General features: G+C 38.8%; 2 protein-coding genes and 1 long non-coding RNA gene across 6 annotated transcripts in view; 2 read left to right on the top strand and 1 right to left on the bottom strand.

The window, feature by feature from the left end:
- Nucleotides 1-7,838, top strand: part of LOC105232516 (guanylate cyclase soluble subunit beta-1) — a 55,476-nt gene extending 47,638 nt beyond the window's left edge. For both annotated transcript variants that reach the window (XM_049448605.1, XM_049448606.1), the window contains exons 13-15: nt 31-196; nt 2,186-2,323; nt 7,677-7,838. In XM_049448605.1, coding sequence (XP_049304562.1) covers nt 31-196; nt 2,186-2,323; nt 7,677-7,838 — 466 coding nt within the window. The remainder of the gene's footprint in view (nt 1-30; nt 197-2,185; nt 2,324-7,676) is intronic.
- Nucleotides 7,345-26,628, bottom strand: LOC105232514 (uncharacterized). Of its 3 annotated transcripts, none has more exons than XM_029553038.2 (10): nt 26,417-26,628; nt 24,612-26,190; nt 24,462-24,550; nt 24,273-24,372; nt 21,582-21,691; nt 21,202-21,305; nt 18,861-18,956; nt 14,073-14,229; nt 13,155-13,273; nt 7,345-9,001 (listed from the first exon to the last, which is right to left on the bottom strand). In XM_029553038.2, exons 2-10 carry the CDS (start codon nt 24,739-24,741, stop codon nt 8,380-8,382), a joined length of 1,527 nt encoding a protein of 508 aa, XP_029408898.2. In that variant the 5' UTR covers nt 24,742-26,190; nt 26,417-26,628; the 3' UTR covers nt 7,345-8,379. The 3 variants fall into 3 exon arrangements, with proteins under 3 accessions (XP_029408898.2, XP_019848116.2, XP_019848114.2); XM_019992557.3 differs by having other exon boundaries at nt 24,612-25,551; nt 26,531-26,617; XM_019992555.3 differs by having other exon boundaries at nt 26,381-26,593.
- Nucleotides 26,353-26,978, top strand: LOC125776481 (uncharacterized). Its single transcript, XR_007421747.1, has 2 exons — nt 26,353-26,490; nt 26,594-26,978. It is a non-coding gene; the product is annotated as an uncharacterized LOC125776481 (long non-coding RNA).
- The last annotated feature ends 426 nt before the right edge of the window (nt 26,979-27,404 follow it).

A 27,404-nucleotide genomic window follows, 5' to 3' on the forward strand; every position in this document is an offset into this window, starting at 1 on the left:
ATTCAATTTTTGTTGCTTTTTATGTGGCAGTTATGATTCGGTGACGCTGATGTTCTCTGGCATCGTGGGTTTTGGTAAATACTGCGCTGAGAATACCGACGCTGAGGGTGCTATGAAAATCGTCAAAATGCTGAATGAATTGTACACGGTCTTCGATGCGTTAACCGATTCGAAGAGAAATCCAAACGTTTACAAGGTAAAATTTTATTCCGAGTGCAAGTAAAGCGACTTACTAAATTCGCTGAAGGGAACCATTCACCAATCAGCTTTGCCGAAGACTCTTAGTGATAGATTTTTAAAATTTCAATTAAAAACACCCATCCTTAATTCACCTACATATTTTGATGATCCACAAATACTAGCATACCATCTACCTGTGTGTGCTATTAATCTATCACACATATCTTCATATAAGCTTTAATCGCTTGAAAGCTGATAACTTACTCACTAACTCATTGAGTGAGTCTGCACCGAAATTTTGCTAGAGCCACACGAAGCTGACACACGTGCTCGTCTTACATTGTGCCCGCATGGCTCCTGCTTCTGAGTAAATAGCGCACCGAAACGAAATGCTTGAGTGAATTAGCAATAACCAAGTAAAAACATAATGTTGTGAAGTAAAAACACAGTACACATAAGTCGTGTGTATATATGTATGTATGCATGGAGTATACATATGTTTTGGTACGTTAACTTGGCGCTGGCGTGAAGTTACCGCCCGAGAGAGCACTCAATTTCACCGAAAAGGCAGCAGATCGAGTTACTGCCAAGACAGCCTCAGCTGCAGCACTTCATCAACACTTACACCAACTCACAGCTGCACTTTTTCAACCACATATATATACATATTTATATATGACTGCTATTAAATTTCACCTTCTGAGGGCCGTTTGGCATGTATGAGCTGTCTCAGAGCTCCACCTGGTGAGCAGATGTCTTTTTTAAGCATAGCAAAGGGCAAAGTGGTGATAGTGGGGTTAAAATAAATTCACGATGTATGTGAACAATATGTGCTATGCGTGAAAAATGAAGACCTTGCCAGAAAGCGAAGTCTCAAATAACACCTGAAAGACATTGGAAAGGTCTTGAGCGTATATGACAGATATTTAGGTTTGCTTTATTTTTTTCTATAATTGAGATATTAAGAGGGGTCGTGGACCCCTGGCTACAATAACCGATATGTACTTCGCTTAAGGTCAAAAGTTTTGCACATTCCTACCGTTCTCCAAATGAAAGCCCCATTTATTATAAAATTAAATGCAAAACGGAAAGAAAGTTAAAATCACTCAGCTACAAAGGAACATAAAAGGAGTTATTTATCGATGTGGGACTTATTAAGCTCCAGCTTTCGCTTCGGTTCATTCGTGCACTCTATTCCTAGCCTTCGCAAACACGCACTTGCATATTGCTGATGCAACACCACTCCTTCCGCCTGCAGCATTTCATTCTTTTTCGCTTTTCCAGCAATTTTCAACTCCTTTCCTCCGCTACAGCACCCACTTGACCGACTAACTGAATCGTCACTCCCTCACCGGCTGACTGGTTGTTGTACTCACTTAGCGCTGCGGAGGAAATTATGAGAATCGACGCCAAATTAAACTTTTTGCCAACAAAAATCTGGGTCATTTGTCAGGGTCGTGCATTCGAGTGAAAAAGCAAAATCTAAATAAAAGTGCATACACCCATAAAAGGCTAACTTCACATACAAGCACCGTTATATTGTTGCAAGTGTACGACGGCTTTATGAATGCCGCTCATTTCTGTTCGCTTCGTAATAGTGTCCGTGGAGTGTATGTACGAGTATGCATGTGTAAGCTGGTGGGGGCATGTGAGCCAACCTGCCGGCATCCGTGGCTCCCACGACTTACACAACCACCACTTGCGGTTGCCACACAGCCATTAACGGCAGCCATAAAATAATTGCGCTTTTGTATGCACTCGACTTTATGTTTTCCACGAATCCACGTACATTTGTTTGTAATTCGTATATGTTTGCGCGTGGTCTTTACTTTCCGCATCTTCGGGCAACTTCTTGTTGCATTGAAACGCTTACACAAAGCGTGTAGATGCCTGCGTGCACTTACACTGTGTTAGGTCATTTGAAATATATAAATTTACATTGTAAAAATTGTAGTTTTATTGCTTTTGCAAACTTCCTCACATTAACTTATGTGATTTATTGCAGGTGGAGACTGTTGGCGACAAGTATATGGCTGTGTCGGGCTTACCCGATCACTGTGAGGACCATGCCAAATGCATCGCCCGATTGGCCCTGGACATGATGGATATGGCAAATAATGTGAAAATGGGCTCCAGTCCTGTGGTAAGTAAAATGTTGGGGCGAAAATTATAACATTTACAGGGTGCATCAGTTATTGTTGTTGTAATGGCTACCTAGTCTCCGTTAGGATGGTAAGGATTAGATAAGTTGTCATCGAGGTCGTCCAACGGTAGGCCCAGGAAACGTGCTGTTTCGACGGTGTCGGACCATAGGGAGTGGGTTGTCAGATGTGTAGAGTTAGCCCGAGCTATTTGACTGCAATGGATGGTGGTTTGACTCCTGGAATCCCATTCACTGAGAAAGAGTAGGTGAAGGTGTTAATGGCTCTACTATGAATAACGGTCAGTGCATGTCTGAGGTTTAATGCGTTCGAAGTCTTGAAGAGGAGTTCATTATGCTCCTTAACTGGGAGCATAAGGGTCTCCCTGTGCAGGTGTTCAAAGAGAGGCATCAAAAGACATCCTCTTGTAACCCAGAGTGCAGTGTTCTGACCTGTATGTAGCTTACTCGTCTGCATTTCACTGCATCGAGGCGACTATATTGGTGCGGCGTAGTTAAGGACTTAATAATTTTGTTGAAGCTCTGTACTTTGGCAATAATCGCGGTCGTGTGAAAAGTGAAAGAGCACAGGCTGTCGAAACTCACACCTAAAATATTAAGACTATTGACAGTCGAAATTTAACGACATCGAGAGCAATATTAAGGTCAAGTCTGTTCTCATTCGTCAAGGCAGTGAGTATGGTCGCTGTGGATTTAGTGGGAAAGAGTGTTGGTTGCGTGCAGCGAGAAAGTGAGAAAAGTCGGAGAGATAGCCATTTACAATAAAGCACATGACATCGAATCCATTGCCCAACGTCTTTATCGTGCAATCATCAGCATAGGAGGGGATAAAAATTCTCTCTAAAAGATTATTATTTTAAGATAAAGATAAACTGTCTATTGAGAGTTGCTCCAAACATTCATTGTTACGACAAAAGCTCTCCTAATGAGTTGTGAGCATCGCTTAACCATTTGGACATATTTGACAAGAGCTCCCCGAAAATGGTTTTGTAAACTTTTCGAATAACTTCTAAAAACACCGTTGTAAAAGTGCACACTGCAGCAAGGCGAAAACTTTCTCTTGAGCAAAGCAAATTAATGCGAAAGCATGTGTTTAGTGTTAGCGGACATGTTTGCGTGCGTGAACCAGTGTTTCAATGCGCTTTTGTGCAAGTTTTGTGCTAAAATTGCTCGAATTAATTTCCATTGAATGCAGTGGTTTAACTGGCGCTAAAATTTGAAGCAGAGCGACCTTCTCTCCCTGTGCTACCCATTCGAATGGACGTCACTTTCACACAGTTTACGACTTCGAAAGACAAATGGCGGCATCAATGCCACAAATACCGACTGAGTCTAAAGTGCAATTACCGGCGATGGCGAAAATTCTCACTTCACCTTCTTCTTCCCCTTAGCGTCTCTTCACTCACTCGCATTTAAACAATGCAGCAATTCTCTGATTTTGAGGGCAATGAGTGAAAGTAGAATAATACATTAAAAGAGTTTCACCAATTCGGTTTCGGAGGCGGCAGAGGCAATTGAAGCGCTATTAACTTATAGTTTCGGATACGCTACTTGATCAACAAAAATTTTTTCAGTTATTTCGAATATACATACTTATATGATTTTAAATGAGGTAGAAATATAGAATAGCAAAGCACTAAAATGTATGCTTAGCATGAAGGTATAAATGTTGCTTCAGATCCAATGGAATCTTATTGAAAATACAACGCAATCAGACCTTCGAAAGCTGTACTTAACCGTTGAGCGGACTCCTGTTATCAATAAAATGGAAGAAACCAAAATGTAACCTCTCCTATGTCTCTACTCACAAACTGGTTTGGAGTTAAACACAAACACAAATGTTCCATTGTAATAAAAACGTAAACAATCCGTACTATTTGGACGTGTACTAGCATGGACAAGAACCTACAAATTGTAAACCTTCAGTCGAGCCACTTACAAGTTTTACGACAGCCATTTTCATGCTAGATATACGCTTGGATGTCTGCCAAAGCTTTTCAAACACAAAAGCCGCGTATTTGTAGCACCCTCCTTTAAAAATTGCATCACGGATTCCCTACAGGGGTGGACTGGCTAATGATATTCAATATTTTTTGTGACATTTAAATGAACAGCCAACTGTGAGGTGTCTGGAATAGCCAATTAGAAAGCTGGAACCACCCGCAATTACTTGCAGATGTTGAGCACAAACAAAAGAAACAACTTTTTACTTGAATGTCCTCTTTTCCATCTTACACTCCATTGCATCCACTGAAACTTTTTGTTGCCATTCTCAAGCGTTTTTGTCTAAGAAACTTTCTCCAAGTTGGCTACATTCTCTACTTTTTGATGTTACGTTTCGCTTCGCTTTTATTTCAGTAACTGCTGAAGACTGCTTATATTTAAGGCAACATTTCAACAGCATTTTATTTTGTGCAAAATAACTGTGCGATACCGGAATTTTTACTAAGCTCTTTTTGTGGACAAAAATTTGTAAATGAAAATAAAAATATAATAATCTGCGTAGCATCCAAGAACTCATTGCACATATTTAATGTATAGATTCTTCGACAAGAGAACTTTTAACTTCTCCAAATGAGTATCGCTTTGAACTGAGTCGAAACTTAAATAGTTTTAAGCAAATTAATTCCACTTGGGCGATGCTTGAATCCCGATTCGCACATCCGTACTCGAAATTTCTTCACGTCCTTATCAATTTGGAGCAATTTAACGTTTACCATCAAAGTAATTTAACACGTCCGTGACACGTATCCACTTGCTTACGCCAGGAACGGCGCACACAAGGGTCACCAACGCCATTTGCCATTCACGGCAACGTTCTACGGCCGCAAGGCGCGGCAATGTGTGGGGTGGTGTTGCAATAACCAAGTCAACTTGCTCACACGTCCTTCCTTGCACACCGGATAACCGCATGTCAAGCCCACATTTAACTTGATTCAACTAAATGCTAAGTATGCACTACAGCTAAGTTGATTTTGACGGATTGCTTGTGCATCGCGACCATCACGGTGGGAATGCTCGATCAACTTGCAGTGGGGTTTGCGCTTCCATTTCGACTTATTCACAGTCGTTATCGCCTGGAAAGGCAACTCGTGCGAGAAATTTTGCAATTTATGATGATTTCGGAACTTTTGATATTTTGTGGGAGCCCAGCGCAAGGGGGTGCGAAGAATATAGATCGCATTAGTTTCTTTACATTGCACTTTGTAGAATTTATAGTAGGTATGCGATTAAATCATGAAGGTGTAGTTGCATTCATATGTTTGTTTTTCGCATGGAGGGCTTTCGAAAAACATATGCTGCATCTTATGGAATTTACTTACACTGCAATAACTCTCCGAATAATACCCAAAAAGAAGCAATTTTACAAGATCATGCTTCATCCGGAACAGCTTACAACCTCAACTTTGGGCGTCGAGATGTATTCGTATTTTTATTTCTCGCAAATTACATGAATTGAAGTCATATTTATTACATAACATTCTCTTAGTGCCGATTTATCACTGTTCCGAAATTTCCCCCATAATGAGACTTAACTACTTCGTCCAAAAACACAGCAAATATAAAATATTCATAAACCTCTCTTTAAACTCAAGGGTATTTAAATCATAGGCACATGTACTGTATATTGTCGTCGTATATGTAGTATTCTTAATTTTGCATAGTATTTTGCTGCTAGGCCACAATCGAAGTGGGATTGTTAACATATCTCCAATGGAAAAATTCTAACGATGTGATATTACACCATCTTAGTAGCCAATCGACCGGCCCAAAACGTGAAAACGTTATCTGCTCACCGAAGTGTTCTCTCAATAAATCTATTGATTGATGCGATGTGTGGGAAGTAGCGCCGTCTTGTTGAAACCAAATGTAGTCGAGATAACGAGCTTTAATTTCAGGCATCACCGCCATAATTTTTGAATAAATATGGACCGATGATTCCACTGCCCCATAAAGCACAACAAACCGGTACTTTTTTTTTTGGATAAAATGGCAGCTTTTGAATCTCTTCAGGATACTCTTTGTCCCAAATGAAGCAATTTTGCTTTCCGACATACCCATTGAGCCAGAAATGGGCCTTAGCTGATCAAAATTTGGCTCGAAAACGTCGAATCTTCTTGGAACTATTCAAGACTCCAAAGAGCGAAACGATGTCGCAGGGGAGGGTCGAACGGCTTCAGTTCTTGTGCTGTTTCAATTTAAGATCTCGATGTAGAAGCCGTTCCATACGTCAGTTCGAATTGTTAGAACGGCGTCGAATCAACACTACTTAGTCTTCGTGTACACTCTCAGCTAGGGCTGCTATACATATTTTCTTCACTGCATGCACTTGGTATGTGCACGGGTAGTTTCAACGTTTTCAAAGTGGTCGTGAGGACATAAATTACGATCTACGTGGGCCAATTAAAATCCGTGATTACCGGAAATTCCAACGAAACTGTGCGTGAATTCATCAAAAATCAGCCGGAATCATAATTGAAATTCATGGAAATGGAATTGAGCATCTCCAAAACATCGATTTATCGCATTTTGACTGAACATCTGGTTTGTTCCGCACAAATTGACTGACGACCAAAAATTGCTCACAGTCCACATTCTAAGGACCCTTGTGACCGATTATTCGACCAAAAATCACATTCTAACCATAAAGCACCCCTGTATTCACCTGATATGGCGCCGTGCGACTTCTTCCTTATCGGAAAAATGCATTTGGCCATGAAAGGAAAGCGTTATTCTGACGTAGAGGCCATTCAAAAGGCTTGCACCGGCATAATGGCGGTTATACTGGCTAACGAGCTAAAAGACTCGTTCGACATGCTTGCGAAAAAACCATTTATTCTATTTTTTTAAGTCCTGTTTACTATGGAATGCACCTTGTATGTAGATATTTATTTCTATTGTAACAGACAACACTCTAGGCAAAAACACTTACCTTGACTACTTAAATAAAAGCACATATTCTTCAGCTAAGAATTCATTTATCAATCATCGATATACATAAATTATTTGTATAATATTTCTTTATTTATTTGCTTAAAAATTAACTAATTTTTCCACAAAATTGCGTGATGTTGTACTAATAAACGATATACAATTATCTTATAACCTAAGTAAGCTTCATTTCATACCCACTCATATACCGTATGTATACACAATACATGTACAAACGTTTTCATTCGACAGCAGTGAGATAAGCAGCAAGATAACGAAAGTATAATATGAAATTATTTTCTATATCGAAACGAGAACGCATTTAACTCAAATTTAATTAAATCCAGGCTGTGACATTTTTAATCTGCTTCATTTGACAATTTTCTCTTTCTCATTTCCGCAGCAAGTGACAATTGGCATTCATTCGGGCGAGGTGGTGACCGGCGTTATCGGCAATCGTGTGCCACGCTACTGTCTCTTCGGCAACACGGTCAACCTGACAAGCCGCACAGAGACCACGGGTGTGCCGGGACGCATCAACGTCAGCGAGGAAACTTATCGGTGAGTGAAAGACACGGATTTTTTGTTGTATATTTTACAAAAATGCGATTGTTTGGCGTACACAATCACACAAATTCATTCGAAAAAGTAACAGTAATGTAATAACACTGCGAAGCGAGTCGCAGCAAAATGAAAATGTGAAGTGAAGTATCTCAAAGTTTCGCCAATCCCAGTATATCCAACAATTCACTCACGAATCTCTACTACTCGTTGACTTGTTGGCAAAGTAAGTTAAGCCAACTTGCCACTGAAAAAACGTGAATTCTACGAAAAATAAAGTTTTTGCATTAAAAAATGTTTGTCCACGATTTCGCCAACTACACGCTCTCCACACAAATGCAACTCTGCTGCTGTGCCAGTAAAGTCAAAGGACAGCCAAAAAACGAGTTGGTAAAAAGCGCCAGTTTCGTCTTCAAATGTTGTTGTTTGTATGGCAACAGCGTTACTCTTGATGTCCGCACAACTCGGGCAGTTCATATAACTCACTTAAACTCGTAACACGTACTTACTTACTCGTATATTTAATATTGTTATGACAGGGTTGGCTAGCTCAATTGGCGCTCGATGCATTCTCTGACCTTGTCGAGAGTGTTGCTGCCGTTGTTCTTGTTATCACAAATGCAACTGTCTTGCTCTGCCTTTTCGTTGTTGCTTATGTCGCTGTCGCTGTTACTGCTGTTCCCGCTGCTATTTTCGGCAGTCAACAGCATCTGCATGGGGCTGATAATTTCGACCGCTAACGGTTTCTCCACCACAACAGCGAAATCATTTTGGCTTGCCATCTCTAATTGCTCCTCTGCCAGGTCTGCCGTGTCTTCCTCCATCACTGTCGGCAATTCACCCGGCATGGTGGCCTGCTGTTCCATCGGCAGCCTTTCCTCAAGCAACAAACTCTCTACGACCTCCACAGCCACTTCCACATCCACCGAGGACTGCTCCTCCTCCTTGGACTCGGCAAAATGCACCCGCTTCCGCGCACCACTAACAGCACCGCCGGTGGCTTGTAATTTCTCCAGCGCCGCATTGTTCTCGTCATCGTCCTCTTTCTGTGGCCCCTCGAGCTCCTCCATCAAGTCGATGTAGCGGTGCAAGCGTCGGGGCAGCCGCAGCGTATCTATGCCGTCGGGCAGTTGGCAGTTGCGACGCAGCAAGTCACGTATGCGACATCTGCAACATGTTGAAAATAGAGACATTTAGCACTTTAGAGAAAGCTTACGGGTCAGTGAGGTGTGTAGAAACGAAGTATTTGTAGGCCTTTCACGAAATACGTAGTGAATCAACGAATCGAGATTTCAATAGAAGCAAGTGAAAAAGTATGTCCGGCAGGAAGGGGAGCATTTGCGGACATGTTGTGCGCTTTTGTCTCCAGCAAACAAAGTAAACCCAAAATATGGACTAAAAATAACGTATTTAACAATTTCAGTTTGAAACTTGAAAGTAGTCCCTTTTATCGGTTCTGCTTGTCGATATACTTACATACATATGTATGTATATGTATGTATGTTTGCATTGAAACGCCTCAGCTTAGACGCGCGTGCTTCTTTCAAAAGTTTGGAGACTTTGAAGCGATAAGTTTCACATTTGAAAAAGAAAAAGAGAGAAAGAATTTTTAAATGTGGTCACACTGACAGCGTTGCAGACTGCGCTATATATGGAATGAAGAAAAGATAAAAAGTTTAAAATAAATGTGGAAAATCTCCGAAAAATTATTTTTGAGAAACTATATGTATGTTGTGTAAAATATATTAAAGCGACAATTCACCTCCAACCTGAAGACTAATGAAATTCGCTTGTAGATTGCAAAATTTATACATTTGAACGAGCCTTATTAGGAAAATATGGGTTTAAGAGTGTAGAATTTTAAGCTGATTGATGTAAATAGGGAATCGACAATGAAATACTAACGGAAAGCATATGCAGTCGCTTTAAATAAAGAATAGTGATATTGCGACGAATTTTAAAACAGCTTAGGACCCATTCAGTTAGGACTGCATACATATGTTTAGTGTTTAATATAATTATCATATCTATAAAAGAATAAACATAAAACAGACTTTTGTAAATTTCACACCTTACAAAATAAGCCAAAAAATACTTTTGGTCCCCCAAAATTGTCCGCAAATAAGAAATTGCTAACAGCTCTTAGGGCAATTTCACACTTGCGGTTTAAATTAAAATTTTGCCCACGGCAATCTCAGTTCAGAGCAGAGTGAGCATCTACTCTGCGTTGTTTTTATTTGTGTAAAACAGAAACACAGCAAATTTAATTCCGGTGAGCATTTAGTGGCTCTTTTACATTTTACTGTTTTCGACCTATTACTTTAATGATATCTTGTACGTCTGTATGTATCACGAATGCGTCACCAGAGTGGCCGAAACCACACTTCTCTGAAATATGATATTTGTCATCTGAAAATTGTTTTCAATAAGAATGTCTTGACACCAGCAATTTAGCATGGTCTTTTAAATTTTTTTTCATTATGCAACCAATATTACAGTTATACATAACCTTTTTCTAAGGCAATTTGTCATTTTATGTGTTCCAATTGGCACAGAATTGCCATTCGAATTGCTAGTCAAATTGCTTTCATTTCGTGTGAGCTCATTCACTCGCTTCACTTACTCGCCCTTTTTCACACTTTTATTCGTATATTTTTATTTTTTTGCCTTGAACACTTTCGTATTCTAACCTGAATGTGTCACACGAAATTTATGATCGGACCCATTGACATAGTACGGAGTGGAAATTATTTATTTTATAGGGCAATCATAACTGCATAGCAGAAGAAAGATTAAAAATGTATTTATTATGATTTATCAAGGATGTCCAAAATTGCTTCGTGCAATTTTCATTGCAATTTAGAAAATATGACCTCAATATAATGGCCCGTGGCCATATAAAAAGATTTTAAGGGTAAATATTTTTTTAAGGACCGACTTTGGTAAGCTCAGAAGCAGTTACAATATGTGAATTGTTAATAAAATTGAAAACTCGATACATACGTAGAATCTTTTGTGTCAAAATATGCAGCAAAAATATTTAAAAATCTTACAGGTCAGTGAGTATTCAGCACATTCTTTAAAATTTTCAGCTAAATGTGATGTGATTTTATGAAAGAAACAACTAAACATTTATGGTAGTTTTTAGAAGCAATGCGAAACTATGAGAAGTCATTCCTTCGAAATGCAAAGTCATCATTTGAATGAAGGCTGCATTACAGAGCACACATGCACACTCACTGAGGTGCTACCCAGTAAACACAAATCTTGAGTGAAAATGCGTGCAATGCAGTCCATCCTCTTGGGAACCATTACATATATCTACATATGTATGACTACTTGGTATCTTCCGGTAGTTACGGCAGAAAGCTTCAATGCACACAATTTTCTTCTACCCATTTGCCAAACACATTTTCGCACTTTATACAGTTCCTTATACTTATATACACGCAGTTATATAATGATATCCATTATCGTGATGACGAAGCAACTTCTTACGTTTTTCCTCACCATTTACCAACAATTTGACTTAATTTGCCTCACTCTCATCTCACACCCTTCTCGTCGAAGTTACTTTGGCGCTTTCATGTGAACTAAATTTCCACTACGCCCGAAAAAGCGGGGCGTTGTGGGCGAGTCGCTTGTGTATTTGCTTTACAAAGCCGTCTAAAGCCGATTGATAATCAACAATTTTCGAGTTAGTTAATTAATAGCGACAAAGGAAATTATTCGCCTTTATGATTAGATGGCTTCTGCGCTCTTCTGCGAGCAATTTAGTATTCTCCTATTTATTTTGTTGACTCGTGCTGAAGGAATTTGATTAGCGGCGTTTCGCTAAATGTTTGATAAATTACATTATCCATTTTTTTATGCCTTAATTAGGATTAGAAGGCGCATAAAAGCAAATTTGTTAAAGAGTATCGCTTGGAAATGGTTTACATAAAGTTACATTACAACAACTTGTATTAAGGGTGTTCCAATTAGGGTTCTATTGGATACATTCGACGTGTTCGGAAGTACCAAATATTTGTTTGATACTTGTACTTTCAAGGATTAAGTACTTATAAGATATCTGTATGTCGCTATTAATTAAATATTTACTCTACTATATGAACTGTGATCTCTTTAAAAGGCGCGCTCTCAAACTTTGTTTCCAAGCAAATTAAAATTCGGATTTTGTAAAAATTAGATTATCATGTAAAAGCAATATACGATTCGGTTTCGGTATCTGCTTAAAAAATATTTTGTTAATAATAAAGTGTAGACTATTTTCAATACTGATAAGCAGGTAATATATTTTTTAAGAAAATAATCGGAAGTAAATAAGAATTACCCTAATATTGATGGTGAATGGCTTTTATTGTTGTTAACTCGTTTAATAACTTCAAGTGTCTTACAATATTGGAAACTGGAAAGGACTAATTATCTAGTAATAGCTTTCATTTTGTAATTCACCATTTGAGAATGGTTATTTTAATGCATTACAATCTTTATGAGTCAAATAAACTCGAACATCGAAGTTGAATGAAAAGCAACCAAAAAAGCATTCAAGAATGGGGGCTCTTTGCTGAAAGGTTATTTGATTACGTAGTATGGAAGAACCTTGCAAGGTTTAAAGATATGATCAACTTCCCCCGAGACAAACTTCGCCTCCTTGTCTCGCCCTATACTGGACATTGCAGGCTCATAAAACACCTATTCAACATGAGCATACTCTCTTGCGATATGGACTAGGAATTCGACTGGATTGTCCAGAAATTTGTAGAAGCAGGTTCAAGGCTCTAGGTTCCATCTACGTGGACAGGGATTACATAACCTCAGTCGCGCCCAACAAGCTCCTGGTATTGTTCAGAGTGCTGAACCTTTGTGACCATATGTGATATAGAAGAGGGCATAATAGACCATAGGTCGCAGTGCAAAGCCTCAAATATTTTCTATCTCTCTATCTAACTTAACAATCACCCTGTATAATTACATTAACTTGTTTATCATTCTCTTTTCAACGACACTTTTCAAAAAAATATAAGTTTTCACGAACAATTCTAAATCATTTATACAGAACACTGAAAACGAAAATGAGTTTAATTTTCGTTTTTACTCGAAACCAATTTTAATTTGCCTAATAAGAGCATAAGAAGTTGGGCCGTAACTGCCGAGGCGCAGCGGCCTACAAATCATATTGAAAATTTAATGAAGCAAACCAAATTGATTAAATTTCAAAACCACAAATTTATCAATGCCCAACCAAATTAACCGTCCCAGCAGTAAAATAACGGCGAAGGAAGTGGCACCCAACTGTAAATATAACTACAATACTCACCGACATAAATGCCGCAGGGAGACAACGCCGTACACCTGCTCCTTGGTGATGATGCGATCAATTAGAAGGCGCCCGTATTTTTCGAAAAACAGTTCGCGGCGTGCGCTGTAGATAATTGGCTACATAGGGTGACGAGATGAAGAAGTACAAAAAGAAAACAAATTTAAATGTAAGTTGATGTGAAAAGTTTGTTGTATTCTAAGAAAGCACACAGTAAAGGAAATATGGCAGTGGAAGGGAGTAAAATGGAAGATGTGTCAGTAAATTTGGGAGTGAAACAGACCAAGTGGATCGTAATTTAATTACAAAGCTCCTTCCGCGTGTAAATGATGCATCAATCTTTGATGGTCTCTCAAAAAGAGACAAAGGAGTGTTTATACAGACTCAAAACTCTGGCTCTGGCACTGGGGTTCTGAAAGACTATCTATAAAATGAAAATTCACATAATCAAATTCGCAGCAACACCAATTGCGCTCAGCCAAAAATAGAATCCCACGCTAACAATGCTGCTTCCATGAGTATTTCTCGGAAGTGCCCAACAGTGGCGCCAGCAACCACAACTCGCAATTTAGCCATGGCCATCAATAGGAATCGTCCACAGCCACGACGACTGCGGCTGCGGCATATTTCAACTTTCTAACAACAATTGGAAAGCACTAACGCATTACGCGCGTGCCTCCAGCCAGTGCTTGCGAGCATGCCATACTTCCACGCATAGCCCCACTGAATGGCAGCCGCAGCTTAGTCGCCCAGGCAGTGTGGAATTTACAACATTGGTTAATGTTGGTCTCACGTTGCCAGTGCAGTGTCTGTGTTGGTGTAATTTAACGCGCCTTTTATGCTTACGGCTTGGTGGTTCTGTATGTATGTCGTACTTATGCACATTTAGCGCGATGGCTAAACCTGCCGTGTACTCACCTTATATGGCATCTCGATCATTGGTATAGTGCGGAGCAAAATTTGCAAACACGACACATTTTGTAGAACGTAATTGCGCCCGTTCTCGGTGAGTTTCTCCAGTAGCGCGTGTACGACGGAGGCACCGCCATCAGGAGGGGTCGGATGGGCGCCGTATCTGAAAAAAAGGATATGATCATTGCAGGACTTGCAGAAATACACATACTTAAAAAATATGAATAATATAAATTTGATAATTTTTTAACAATACAGGGTTTGTCCGGAAAGCAGTAGGACTGAGTCGAAAAAAATTTATTGAACCAATCGTTACAATTCTCTAAAAACTTTCAAAATAGGTTGCTTCTGCGTCGATGCAGCGCTGCCAGCGCGATTTCCAAGCATTGAAGGCGTCACGGAAAGCATTATCCGGAATAGCTTTGAAAACCAAGGTGCATGCTGCTTGGATCGGCCTTTTCAGGCAAGAAAACTGAACTGCGGATGCGTTAGGATGCCGGTGTTGGTTAGATAGCTGTTCAAATGAAAGGCGGTGTGAGCTGGGACGTTGTCGTGGTGCAACTTCCAATCGGCTGCGATATCTTGTCGGACCCGACTGTCTCCTCGTTTGAGTCTCTTAAGAACTTCCGTCCCATGAAAATGTTTGTTCTGACTCTTCAGATGCTAGGAGACAACTGACCAGCCGCTCGTTCATCGAAGAACACTCTCTACCGAATCCAGTCGGTGCGCGCACGCTCCGAAGTACAGTCGTGGCGGAAAAAAATCAGTCCTATTACTTTCCGAACATTCAGACATCTTTTTAACCCTAATTTAAATTTACTTTCAATAAATGAAATCAATACAGATCTCTTGGGGAGCACAGCTCTTCAAGAAACTGAAATTGAAATTGAATTAAAATCTCAAATCGACTCGGTAACTATTAACCTGCTATCAGGATATCACGAAATTCAAGACTATAGTGGCTCGATCCACTCTATTTCGACCGCAGAATTTCTTCCAAACCAAAACAGATTAAAACAATTTGGCTATCATTATTGCATTTTAACTGGCGTCTACATCGATAATGTAGAAATGGGCATGTACATCTATATGTATGTATGAAGGTCTGATAGATTTTCCCTCCGTGGCATGCAAAACCGAAAACGCGTACTCCTTTGCGAACCAAGTTTACAATATGGTAAATAGACACAACGCACACATGATTACAATAACAATGCGTACATCCTTCCGTACGAGCAAAGCGACATACATTTGCATCTATGAATGTATGTTTGGCAAAAAGGTGCCTGTGGCTAACGGAAGGAATTTGTCGCAACGTATTTGCAGTTCAGGACTAAAGTCGAATGTTTTGTCGCAGCAAACGAGTTACAAATCAAGCAGTGTGCTGAGGCACCCGGCCATGCAAATACAGATACATTTGCAAGTAATGACGGATATGTAAGCCGTGGGATAGACAAGCTGGCACAACGAAGAGCTGAGAAAGGTAAAATACAGGTAAAACTCGGCAGTCGGGTAAAAAAAAGGTGCCACGTTATGCGAACAGCCAGGAGACGCCGCAGCTATTTCTCGGTATGCATATCCACTTTTATGTTCTGCAACATAAACGACGTACGCACACACACACACAAATGATTGCAAATTCGCTTCTGTTCAAGGTGTTGTCTTACTAATGCCACAATCTAAGGTGTAAATAAGCGCAAAATATCATTGAAAGCATTTGCCGTCGGGTATTTGCCACTACAACCACCTACGGCTTATAACGGTGCAACTCGTAGCAGCAATAACGGTTGTATGTGCTTTCTTCACAGGCAGAGAAGGAAATGGTTGCCATATAAATGCGGAAAACCAAATACAAACAAGTTCGGACTTGCAAATGACACTTGGGAATATTTATAGACGAATTCATTGAATAATTTTATTACAACAGAGGCTATTTTCCTTTCTAAACTCTTTTGTTGAGTTTAGTGTACACGCACATAGGAAGTTAGCTATTATATTTTGAAATGGAATCTCCTTATTTCTTTTAAGCCTAGAAGAATCAATTATTCAGCAGTTTTATCATTTTGGCAATAAAAAATATTCAATTTAACCTAACTCTGCAAAGGCAGATAAGCAAGTGTATCATTTTTTAACTCTTCCGAATGACAAATTCGACATATTCGCTCGTAACGGTAATTCACTTTTTTGCTGACGCAAGGAAAGCACCGTTTGAAAATGGAAAATTTTAATATTACAATGAATGCGAGATTTTATTGCTCTAGCCAATGTGTGACAATTTTTATTCCTTCCTCGCTTTTGAGTTCAATAAAATTCTGCGGCGCACTCTGCAGTCTCCTTGCGCCACAAGCAATCAAAATGCCGCCGAGCCATTAATGTGCACAATTATGTGAGTGCTTTGTGGTGCATGACAGTGTTACGTAATGCCATGGTTACTCAATGCAATTCGCCTTTATGGATGTTTCTTCTCGTGTCCTCTTTGCATGCCGTTTCACTATTCGCCTCTGAAATTAACTTGTGGCACTTATCAGTTGTGTGCTAATAAAATTCTCTGCTCAAAGAAAACGCCAAAGCTAACTGCTTTCGACCCCCACTCATTCTCATAGCAGCGCTGTCTGCCTCCACTGCATCTGTGTGCCTGTATGTATGTATGTTTGCGCCATTTGAGGTTCCAATAAAAAGCTGGCACACTTAAAATTTGCCTTGGCACCCACACTTTTGGCAAGTATGCATGAATTCGACAAGCGTTGCATACATTTTGGCGCGCTAGCGTGATGTTCGTCAAATCGTGCACATAACCAGCTAGACAGCCAGACATCCTGGCTAGGCTGCTGGACAAGTAGACAATATGCGGAGTCAGTGTGAGGGCCCTTTCCAAGCTCTAGCACATGAAAATCAATGGGGCGTGGCAGCGCTTGGTTACTCAGCAAATTTATGGCATATGCCTTTGTGTAGCCGCGTGAATATATTCCGCATTTCTGTTCGTAAATAGCGGAAAACGACGCTTTGGAATCAATACTACAAATTGTTTTAATTTGCATGCTGCCAATAAATATTTCATAGAACGAAATTTTGCCGGAATGAAAGAATGAACTATGAGAATGAAGAAATGTGGAAATATTTTGGCCAAAGTGTTTTCCTTTCGTTTCACGACTTCTCCCCAACCGATTTCTTATGACCTCGCATAGAAATTTCATTTCGCTGTTTTCTTGTGCTTTCATTCCTTTCAATTGCTGCTGACTTATTGCTTCACAGCTCACGTTGTTATTATTTTCACAGTTTTTGTCAGTCTTCCTGATTGATTGTTCTAATTAGTAAAATATTCCATTAAAATTTAATCCGTATAACAGAACAATGATTATTTCCCGATTTAATTTTAAAGTCAATCAAATCTTTATACATAAAAAGAACGTGTCACGTTGTTTGTTCGCGATGGACTCCTAAACTGCTGAACCGATTTAAAATTTTGCACACTGTGTCCAGTTCGAACCAACTTAGAAGATAGGTTAGTAAAAACAATTCTTAAATAAAAAATATAGTGAAAGCTCTATTAAATGGACGCCCTATTAAGCGGACACCTCCTTAAACCATGCACATTTTTGATGTGTATTAAGTACAATCTATTAAGCGGACAACTCTGTTAACTGGACAGAAAGGCTGGTAACTAGACATTGAGAAAGCAGCCTTAAATTCGTTATTTTTTCCAATGAAATTTATTTGTATGAACATATTCAAAATTAAATCTTAAGTACAATCCCTTGGATTCATACCGGCATTAACTCTTTCGCCTTTATTCGTACAAAATTTTCAGTATATTGAATAGTTTATTATAAGAATAATAGTATAAAATGTATACCCCAGCAACGCGTGGCCGAATCCCTTAGTTATTTATAAAATTAATATTTTTAAGAACACCGGTTATTACTGCACGGCTTGAATACATACATATAAGGGTATTCAAAATAATTATTAGCGAAGCAAAAATTTAAAGTCGTTTGGAAACCACATTTTTGGTCTAAAATTAAGTGATTTGGACTTTAATATTTTTTCCCTCCTGTAATAACTATTAACTGCCAATAACTGCAATGAATAACACACAAAATATACACAATATACATGTATGTATGTATGTTTGTGTATGCGTTCAAGTAAAATTTGAAATTCTATCAGTCTTTCATCGTTCACTGGTTGGAATGCACTTCTGCGCCGAATTTAACCGAAACGCTGTTTAGAATTTCGCCACTAATGCAACACTAGAAACTGGCGCTTTCGCTTGAATGCTTTCGCTTAACTTTTCTTTTAGCCTTTTTTGCCTAATCTGATTGTTTTCGCTTTGCTATGTTTCCTTTGCTGCAACATGTTGTGCAACACTGGAAATGCGCAGCGAAGTAAATTATTTTGATAACGAGACACACATACACACACCATTAGGTACTGTTATTTGGTTGGAATGTAGTCGTCGGCATTCCATACTAAAGTTGGCAAAGAGGAATGCGCGGGAGCTTCACGAGAAAGTGATGCATTTATCAGTTTGCACAAAAAAGTCTGGTTTCTCGCAATATAGAAGCAAGTAAAAAAAGTAAAGAATAATAACAGAAATAAATAATAATAAGAATAAGTAGGCAGTAGTTAAATAAGTATCCTTTCCAAGCGAATTTGCCATGAGGCTTTCGTGCGCTGCACTTCAAATTATTACCAATAATTCCAATAAACATGAATATTTCATTGTACAAATTTGCTGGCCGTCACTTTGAACAATTATTGAGCTCGAGGCGTTTCGTACACTTGCTTGCTTACCTTAATAATATCAGCAGCAGGTCAGGCGCACTCGCCTGTAAGGCAACACGAAGCGGTGATGAACGGCCGCACGACTCGATCGGAATATCAATGAATCTGAAAAATTGTCAAAATAGACAAATTAGAAGGTACTGTTAGAAAAGAAGGAAAATTAAATTCGAATTTGGAAAATCATCCTAAGTGGGAAATATCTGCACGCAAATTATTGTGAAAGTGCGTTGAGACGCGTATAAAGCTGAGGATGTAATAAACGGTGCGGAATGGTTAATTGAGAATAACGAAGCTATGTATGAACAAAAGAGGAAAAGTAAGAGGATAAACTATACATTGAATAGATATTATATAATACAAAGATTGGGTATATATCGTTGTATAGAAAAATCTTTGTTTCAAAAATCTTCGGATGGAAACATCATTAGCTTCGACTTAAAGTTCGATATCTGAGCAATTTTCTTGCGAAAAATAAAATTTAATCTAACTTTTGAAATTTTTACACTCCCTTATAACGACATATGATAAAAATTATTGGAACGAAAAACTTTGAAGGCAAAAACTTAGAAGGTATGCCAGAAATAAGGGATTAGTTTGGAGTAACTCCTGATTAAGGTGGAATTGCCAAATTTCTTTAAAATAATGCAAGTTTTTCGTCTGACTCTTTAACCTTTAGATTAGCAGATTAATGTTTAATAATCTTCCAAATATGTGTTTCAAATGTTAAATAACTAAAATATCTTTCGAATATGTAAAAATTATATAGATTCACGCTCACCACAAGAAACCACCAACGGCTCGGAGAAATACTACAAAAATCCCATTGCTTTCATATAACTCTTGTACCCTGACGCATATTTCTTAGGAATTATAAAAAGACACACTCCATGCAATTACATATTACCATGCCTAGTATGTAGGTAGTAAGCATAAGCATAAAGCAACCCTCATTTGGGCAAAATATGGGTATTCGGGAAATGTTCGCACAGGTTTTGTACCTGCGAAGCCGAGCGACTGGTTCTAGTTTTGTTCCGAATTTACAATAAAAATGGTTTAAATTCATGTTGCAGAGACAAGTTCTGATATTCGATAATATGCAAGAAATTTTCAAACTTTTACTAAACTAAAATTATTGAAATCAGCAAAACATGTATTTAACAGACTTTGGTAAAAACTATTCACTTAGCACCAAAAACATCTACGCGCAAGCAGGAAAGATAATATGTGGCAAACATACAAACACCTTCCGTCAAGACAAAAGGCTTTGAAAGCGAAAGGAAAATGTGTGGCCGTGTGTGTGCCTGGGCATTCCCCGCCTGCACAAATGTTTTTCGTTTCCATTGTAACATCGGCCGACCGGCCATCCCTTTGTGTTCAGCAGACAATAAAATGTTTGCAGTAATAATTGAGGAAACCTTTTTAGTAGCTGACATTTTTTGCATATCGAATTTTTCTCACAAATGCATATTTTAAATAACTTCTGCAGAGAATAATGAAAGTTAAACACAGTTAAAGAATTGTAAATACATACATATGTACATATTGTCACCTAAAATTCAAATTAACATAATATAATTTTTCATAAGTTTTCATGGGAAGAAAATGACAGTCTAAAACAGAAAGTCTTCTTATTAAAAAAAAAAAAATGAAATTTGTTTGCAATATGAATATAATGGCAAAAACTGAAAATTTTGTAGATTTAATACAATGTATGTACATCATAATCAATAAGAAACACAATTTCATTTTTCTTGATGATACGTTCTTTTATATTTTAAATGACGATATGCGCCTTCATTTCTATTATTTAGGCTTTGATTTGCTCTCTTTTAACGGCACATAAATTTTTTTAAGTGTCACTGGCACTGAATCGCCGCTGGAGTAATCATCGTTAGTCTGGCAAATGATTAGTTAATTAACATTTAAAATTAAAAATTAAGATTTTCAAAAAAAATAACAGTTTCATTTCATAAATCGCATTCTGTGAGACGTTTGAAGCGAACGTAATTAAATTAATTTCCTTTGAATTAAACAAATCCGCTTAAAGCATAAAAGCTTTACGACGTTTAAAACTAAATGCAGAAGACGAAAGGCCTCCAGCTACAAATTTCGTCAATTTTTGCAACCTCAAACGACAAAGACAAAGCAATTTCAGAGAGGTTTGTGTAAAAAAACGTTTGTATGTATACACAGGCGATCCACAAAGCCACACCATTTATTTGGCTCAAAAAGGGAGCAGATTCTCTAATGCTGAGGCTAAGGTGGCTACACTTACGCCCTACTTATCTCTTAATATGGCCTTACGGGTATGTGTGTATGGATAAACTGCAACCCGAGTGCACTCACTTACCTCACCATACGCTCTTGCTCGAAGCGCGCAATCCAAACTGGCAGTTGCATGCCAAGTGATGTGGCATGATGAAGAAAGTAGACCATGGCTCGCGTGTTCTCATCCTGATTAGCCGGAAAGAGCATGCAAATACGGCAAAACGAAAATACTATTATTCACAAAATGGTGGAAACTACTCGCATCAGAAAGTTTTTACTAATCATACAAACGAAATTGAAATGAACCAAATACTAATAGGGAAGTTGAAAATCAAAAGTTTTAGGATTTAGCAAAATTTGAAAGAAAACTGCCAGCGAAAGCAAGTGCAAAAACAAACGGTAAAGGATTAAAAGCAGGCAGGGTTTGTGTGCTTCGCAAAGAGTGCAACTAATCGGCTTAACCTGGTCGCGAAAGTCGCTGCGCCAACCGGCTATGAAGTGCGGTGCATGGGGCCCGAATAAGGCGCCCAAAAATATCCGTTCAAATGTTTTCTCGCATGAATAGATCTCTTCTGAAAATGAAAGAGAAAAATACGAAAATTAGAAATTAGAAAAAAGTTTGCATTATTATATTATCAAGAAACTAGCCAAATCCTGGTTTTCACTTTCAATTAAATTACCTTATCTTTACTGTCAACCAAAATGGTTGCCAGGTGTTGCATCACCACCACTTTAGTAAAATCACTTAATGCCTTAAAACGCAAAACTCTTAAATGCTAAGCACATTTGCACTACACATCCAGCCAGCCATGGCCATATGGCTCGTTTTAATATGCTTGCTTCCCATACGCCTAGTCGGCATAAATTAAATTGTTGCCGGAGCGAAGTTTGCTGGCACTCGCCTAGTGCCGTCTGCGTTATGAAAACGTGTGCCAGTTTGGCAATTTAATTTGCACAATTGGCAATGCAATAACCGTAAACAACGCACACGCTACCACAGCAACCTGCTGTCCCCCCCTACACGCAGGTATGAGTCCTGCACCGTTTCATGCCAAATGGCTGAAATACCAATGCATTCGCATAGAAAGCCTGTAAAATTTTTACACTCTTCGTACGCACACACACACACACATCTACTTGCCTCTGCATAAGCCAACTGCCATGAGGACCTCGCAAATATGCATTTCGGTGTAAAAGTACACACTTTGGTGCCTATTTTGGCGAGCGGACGCAGTGTGTACACGCGCATGTATCCATACCGTTAGCAATGGCGCATGCAGGGCAAGCAAACTTCCTGGCTGGTGCAGTGGGGCACTAAAGCGCTGAAACATCGCGCTGTCGGAAATGATTGCATTAAATAAGCCAATTTTGCAGAACGCACTTGTTGCACGCACACACCCAACCGGGCATTGTGGCACATGTACAAGCACACTGGCGCACACATTGCAACGGCAAGTCAGCATTCTCTTTATTGTCACGCCGTAATGGCTCAATGTGTGTTGCTCTTTTGAATGCAGCAGCAGCTACCCTATGCCACATCCATCCCCCCAATACTCTCTGCCCATTAACCAAATATGCTCTAACCTAGATTATGGCAATTAGAATTTGCTCCCTCGTCCTTGCTCTTCGCTCTCTTGTCCACTTTGACATCTAACGAATTTTACACGCGAAAAATCGCATTGATGAAACCATCGAGGTCTTTTCCCTTTCATATCGGTCGTTAAATATTACAATTTTTTTGAACAACCAAGTTCGAGCAACCTCAATATGTTGAAACGTTAGTTTTTTAAACAGCTAGGAAATCAGTTTAACTCAAGCATAAATGGATAAAAGAACTGTTTTTTGTATCATAGAAGTGCCACAGTCAATAACATTAAATGAACGTGGAAACTCCTTAAAAGAAGTCACTTAGGTACCAAGATCTTTTTCGATATCACTTGCATAGTTGGAAGAACTAATGAAATTCCTAATAAGAAAAATGTATGAAGTTCAGCGTCCCTGAATATTCAAATCGCGGAACATAAAAATTTGGCTGAAATATCTTGAGTCCATGCAACGGCACAGCACCTTAAAAACCATATTCCTTCACAGGTCACTCTTTGAGCGTCCGCCTGGGCTTATTTTCAATCCCTACTAACACCCTAAAGGCCAAGATTTCTCAGCCAATGACTCTCCAAACTTCTCCGTTTCTCGGCATTCGAACAAAGCGACGATCATTTCTAAGTAGTTGCACATATGAAAACCTGTATATATTTCGATTATTTATATCTTTGATTTTTAAAAATTATGAAACATGTTACGTAAAGTTACTTTAAAATATGCAAGCTTTAAACTCCGTGCCATTACTTTCAAAAGTAGCAAAGTTTGAGTAATTAAAGCGCTTATTTCTTTAACCAAGAAGTACAGCAAAACCGATGACTCCAGCCATTCATGTCTTTGTTTCATTATTAACTTTAATTAATCCGGTTGTCACCTGCAAAAGCTAAAACAGGAATACTTGTCGACCCGAAAGTCATTAAATATTAGCACGCGAATATGTCTACGACTCAGTAGAGGGGAAAGCAGCTCATCTGAAAGTGACTTCTGTTGCACACACTGGTCGGACGTGTGGCAAGTGTGCCTCCTCCCGCTCAGCTCGAGCATTTGTCTTTTTAATTTTCCTAAAAGCACTTCCAACACAGATTTTGTAATTTCTGCGCAAACATAAACATTAATCCACCCAATGCCTTAAAACAAGCTCGTTTTCCGCTTTCCACTAAATGGATGTTGTTGTTGCCGTGTTCATTTGAGGAGGCTGGTTACCGCAAAAGCTGTGTCACTGACAATCTTCTACAATATTTATTTTCATGTTTCTTTTTCTATGTTTGTGTTCAATGTTGACACTGAAAAACATTCCGTGTAAGCATAAACTCACACATGTACATTGGAGCTTGCGTGGATTTGACATGCGATTTTAATTAGATCCAACATACATACAAAGGCGACAGACAAAACGGCAAAATAATTTCAAAAGCGTTTTAGACACTTTTGCCTCGACGAACGATTTCTTGGAGTGCTGGTGTTCGCAATAGAGTAGGAGGATATGTGGAGTGCTACTTATATAAATTGTGTGTTTTGACACAACGCGACGTATGCTGTAAAGCGTTTACTTACCTAACAACAAGACCACAACAGTGGAATCACGTACACCCCAATCCCAGCAAGTCCGCAACGCAATGTACAGAATATTGTGGAATTTGCCCATGAGGCAGACCTGTAAAAGAATGCAAATCTAATGTAAATCTTTATCCTATCCTATCTAAACACTTTCAAGATCATTTTCCACACGCTGCCTCTACTTACATCTCCATTTCCGCTCTTTTTCTCGCGATGATAACGCACTGCGGCCAACACAGCGAATCGCGCCACCTCCTCCGTGTGCATATTTTGCCCTGTGAATGGGACAAATAACTGTAATGACAATTCACAGGCATTTCGGGATGCTAGGCTTACCATCACTGCAACCGCCGATCACAGCGTTCAAGTGGTCCAGTACGTCACGTCGCGAGGAGCGATCCTGCAGCCCATTGCGTGTGATTTTATCGAATGTATTCTCGAAAAAGCACTCGAATATGTATTCCATTTTATTTCCCAGCCAACTACAAACTAAAAAAACGCAATGAGTGTTTACAGCAACCTATCTTGCGGACCCTCGCTGTCGATGTGAGCCAGTCTTCAACGTTTTATCGCTAGCCTCTACTGCTGAACTCGGCAAATTATCTACCACACACACGCCCATCCAAGTGCCAATGAAGCCATAGAAGCAGACGCTAGTGCATAGTCTCTTTGGCGGACAAAACGCTAGGCGTAATTCAATTAGCGGCGATTGAACCCGGCAATAACTTCCTAAGAAAAGCGCCAAATGCTTTTTAAATTCTAACAAAGGTAGTTGTGAACACTCTGTTCGATTTACAATTCAAGCAGCGACTTCGCATTGCCAAATCATTAAATTTTATATCAAACGTTTCCTCAAAATACCCGTAGTTGTTGTTGTTGCCTTTCATCCGCCAGTGATTGACGACCCAACCATCTAATGGCAAGTGCGTGCTCATTCAACAAAGGAGAATATGCACCCAAAGCATAGATGTAGTGTTCTCCTGTAGGAATGATTACTCCTTAGTATGTGCAAATTGCGCTCCTTTTCAACGTTGAATTTTGCGCCTTTGCGACTTTCGTATGTTCTGCTTTTACTTTCTTCCCGAAGTACCACATACAATCGTCACGTTCGCTTTCCGCCTTATGACACAGTTGCGCGCACCTGACCCTCCACAATGCACGAATAGTCAAGTTCAACTGACCGACTGCCGGAAAGTATAAGCATGCTTCCAGGCGGAGCGCCGAAAGCTGCCGTCTATAAAAGCTCAAGTTGAAGAGCGCAATAACGCCAAAGTAACTGTAGCAAAAGTCTCTAAGTTATTAATGTGTTCTCGTGGTACTGAGATATTACTTTTGGGTATGTATATATAAAAATGGAGTAATTAAGAGTTTTTAATGGTCGAGTGGAGTTCCTGAAGTACCTCCTGGAAACCACAATATAGTGAGTAGTATCAAAAACGGAAGAATATTTATGTAAACTAAAATACCAAACTAATTATGTCCGCTGGTTTGATTTCATTTATACTCATGCTGTTGTGGCCGTTCCACAAAGGACCTTAATTTAGTAAATTAGCAAATCGGCTAATTGCCATTGGACTCAATTAAACACCTCAAGGTAGTGATCATTAAAATAGATAAAAATTTGAAAACATTATTTAACATTTAATTTTTTTTGCTTCATTTCGAACACAAAATTTCACCCCGCTCACAACTTTTTAATCACAACAATACTCTAACTTAAACTTTAAAGTCTTTATCCTTTTATCTTTCTTAAAAATATTTACAATTATCTTTTAAAGCTATCGTTGCCTCTCACAATACACAATCAACAAGTTTCTTCAGCGTTCTCATAAACATCGCAATCTCTTTTGTTAAGCTCTTATGGCTCCGCTCTTTCACTGTATTCACACATGTTTGACTTTCTCAGCTGGCAATGCTGGCAATAATGAAATAAGAAAAGCAAAATAGTATAAACAAATCAATCCAAGCAAAAGAGCTCCGAATATCGGCTTAAGCGAATTTCAGTTTCGTATAGTACCATTAGAACTACTAATATTTATAGTTTCAAAGTGTTAAGAGATCGAAATGATGGGACTCGTTTGCTTATAGCTGCATAGCCAAATTACAATTTGCTTGTGTCGCACTTCCACTCCACTTCTTACAGTTAGGCGTTCAGAGAACAATTTTACAGTATTTCTACTATTTTCACAACAACTTTACACACGTAAGGATATAGGTAAATTAAAATTATTAGTTTTTTAATTCAGTACTTTTACTTTTTACTTTATTTATTTCCTATACTTTTCCGCTATTTTATTCGCCCGCCTTCACAACCAAAGCCAAAGTAAGTTAGACACCACCGATTACTGCTGTCAAAATCATATGGCTTGCTACACGAGAACATACATACATATGTATAGTAAATGTATATACCATTTATAAGTAGATAAATGTAAGGTGAGCGCGAATCTCTTTAACAATTTATCAAATAATTACTCACTGTGAGCGCACACAAACGAACGAATTGAAGAGAAACTTTGCAGGTTTACCAAGACTATTACAATTTGCTCGATAGTTATATGTATGTGGGTTAGTAATTTCTCTGATTTGGATAGCCGTAAAATCGGAATAAATGTGTTGTAGCTGGACTTTTGACAAGTCCATGAACGCTCAATGAATGAAGGTGTAAATTGCTAAAGGATTACTTACATATGTATGTGTGAAAATTGGTGTCAACGGTTTTGGACTAGGTATCAATAGGTAAAACTAAATTTTTAATTTTTTTCATACTTGTCGTTCCCGATCTATGCTCTGTTTTGAATATTGGCTGCAATCCGTACTTTAATTATGTTTTATTCATCTAAAGAATATCATGAAAATCGTTTAAATATGAGCGCTGTAGTCATCGTACCCAGACAGACTCCACAGCGAACGGGGCTGGGGCTGGCCACACATTAAAAGCTTGCAATGACATCCTAAAATATTTCGAAAGAACAGCTCACGGATATTTTTTTCTAAAATAGCTATATTAAATATTTCCGCCCAGTCACTGGAAAAATATCTTTTACTTTTTATCAATGCTTTCAGCTTCAGTTCAACGTACATACATATGTATGTAAATGTAAGTTGCACAAGTTTTTATACTCTCGC

The sequence above is a fragment of the Bactrocera dorsalis genome, chromosome 2 (genome assembly GCF_023373825.1).
Source record: "Bactrocera dorsalis isolate Fly_Bdor chromosome 2, ASM2337382v1, whole genome shotgun sequence".
Classification (NCBI taxonomy): Eukaryota; Metazoa; Arthropoda; class Insecta; order Diptera; family Tephritidae; genus Bactrocera; species Bactrocera dorsalis.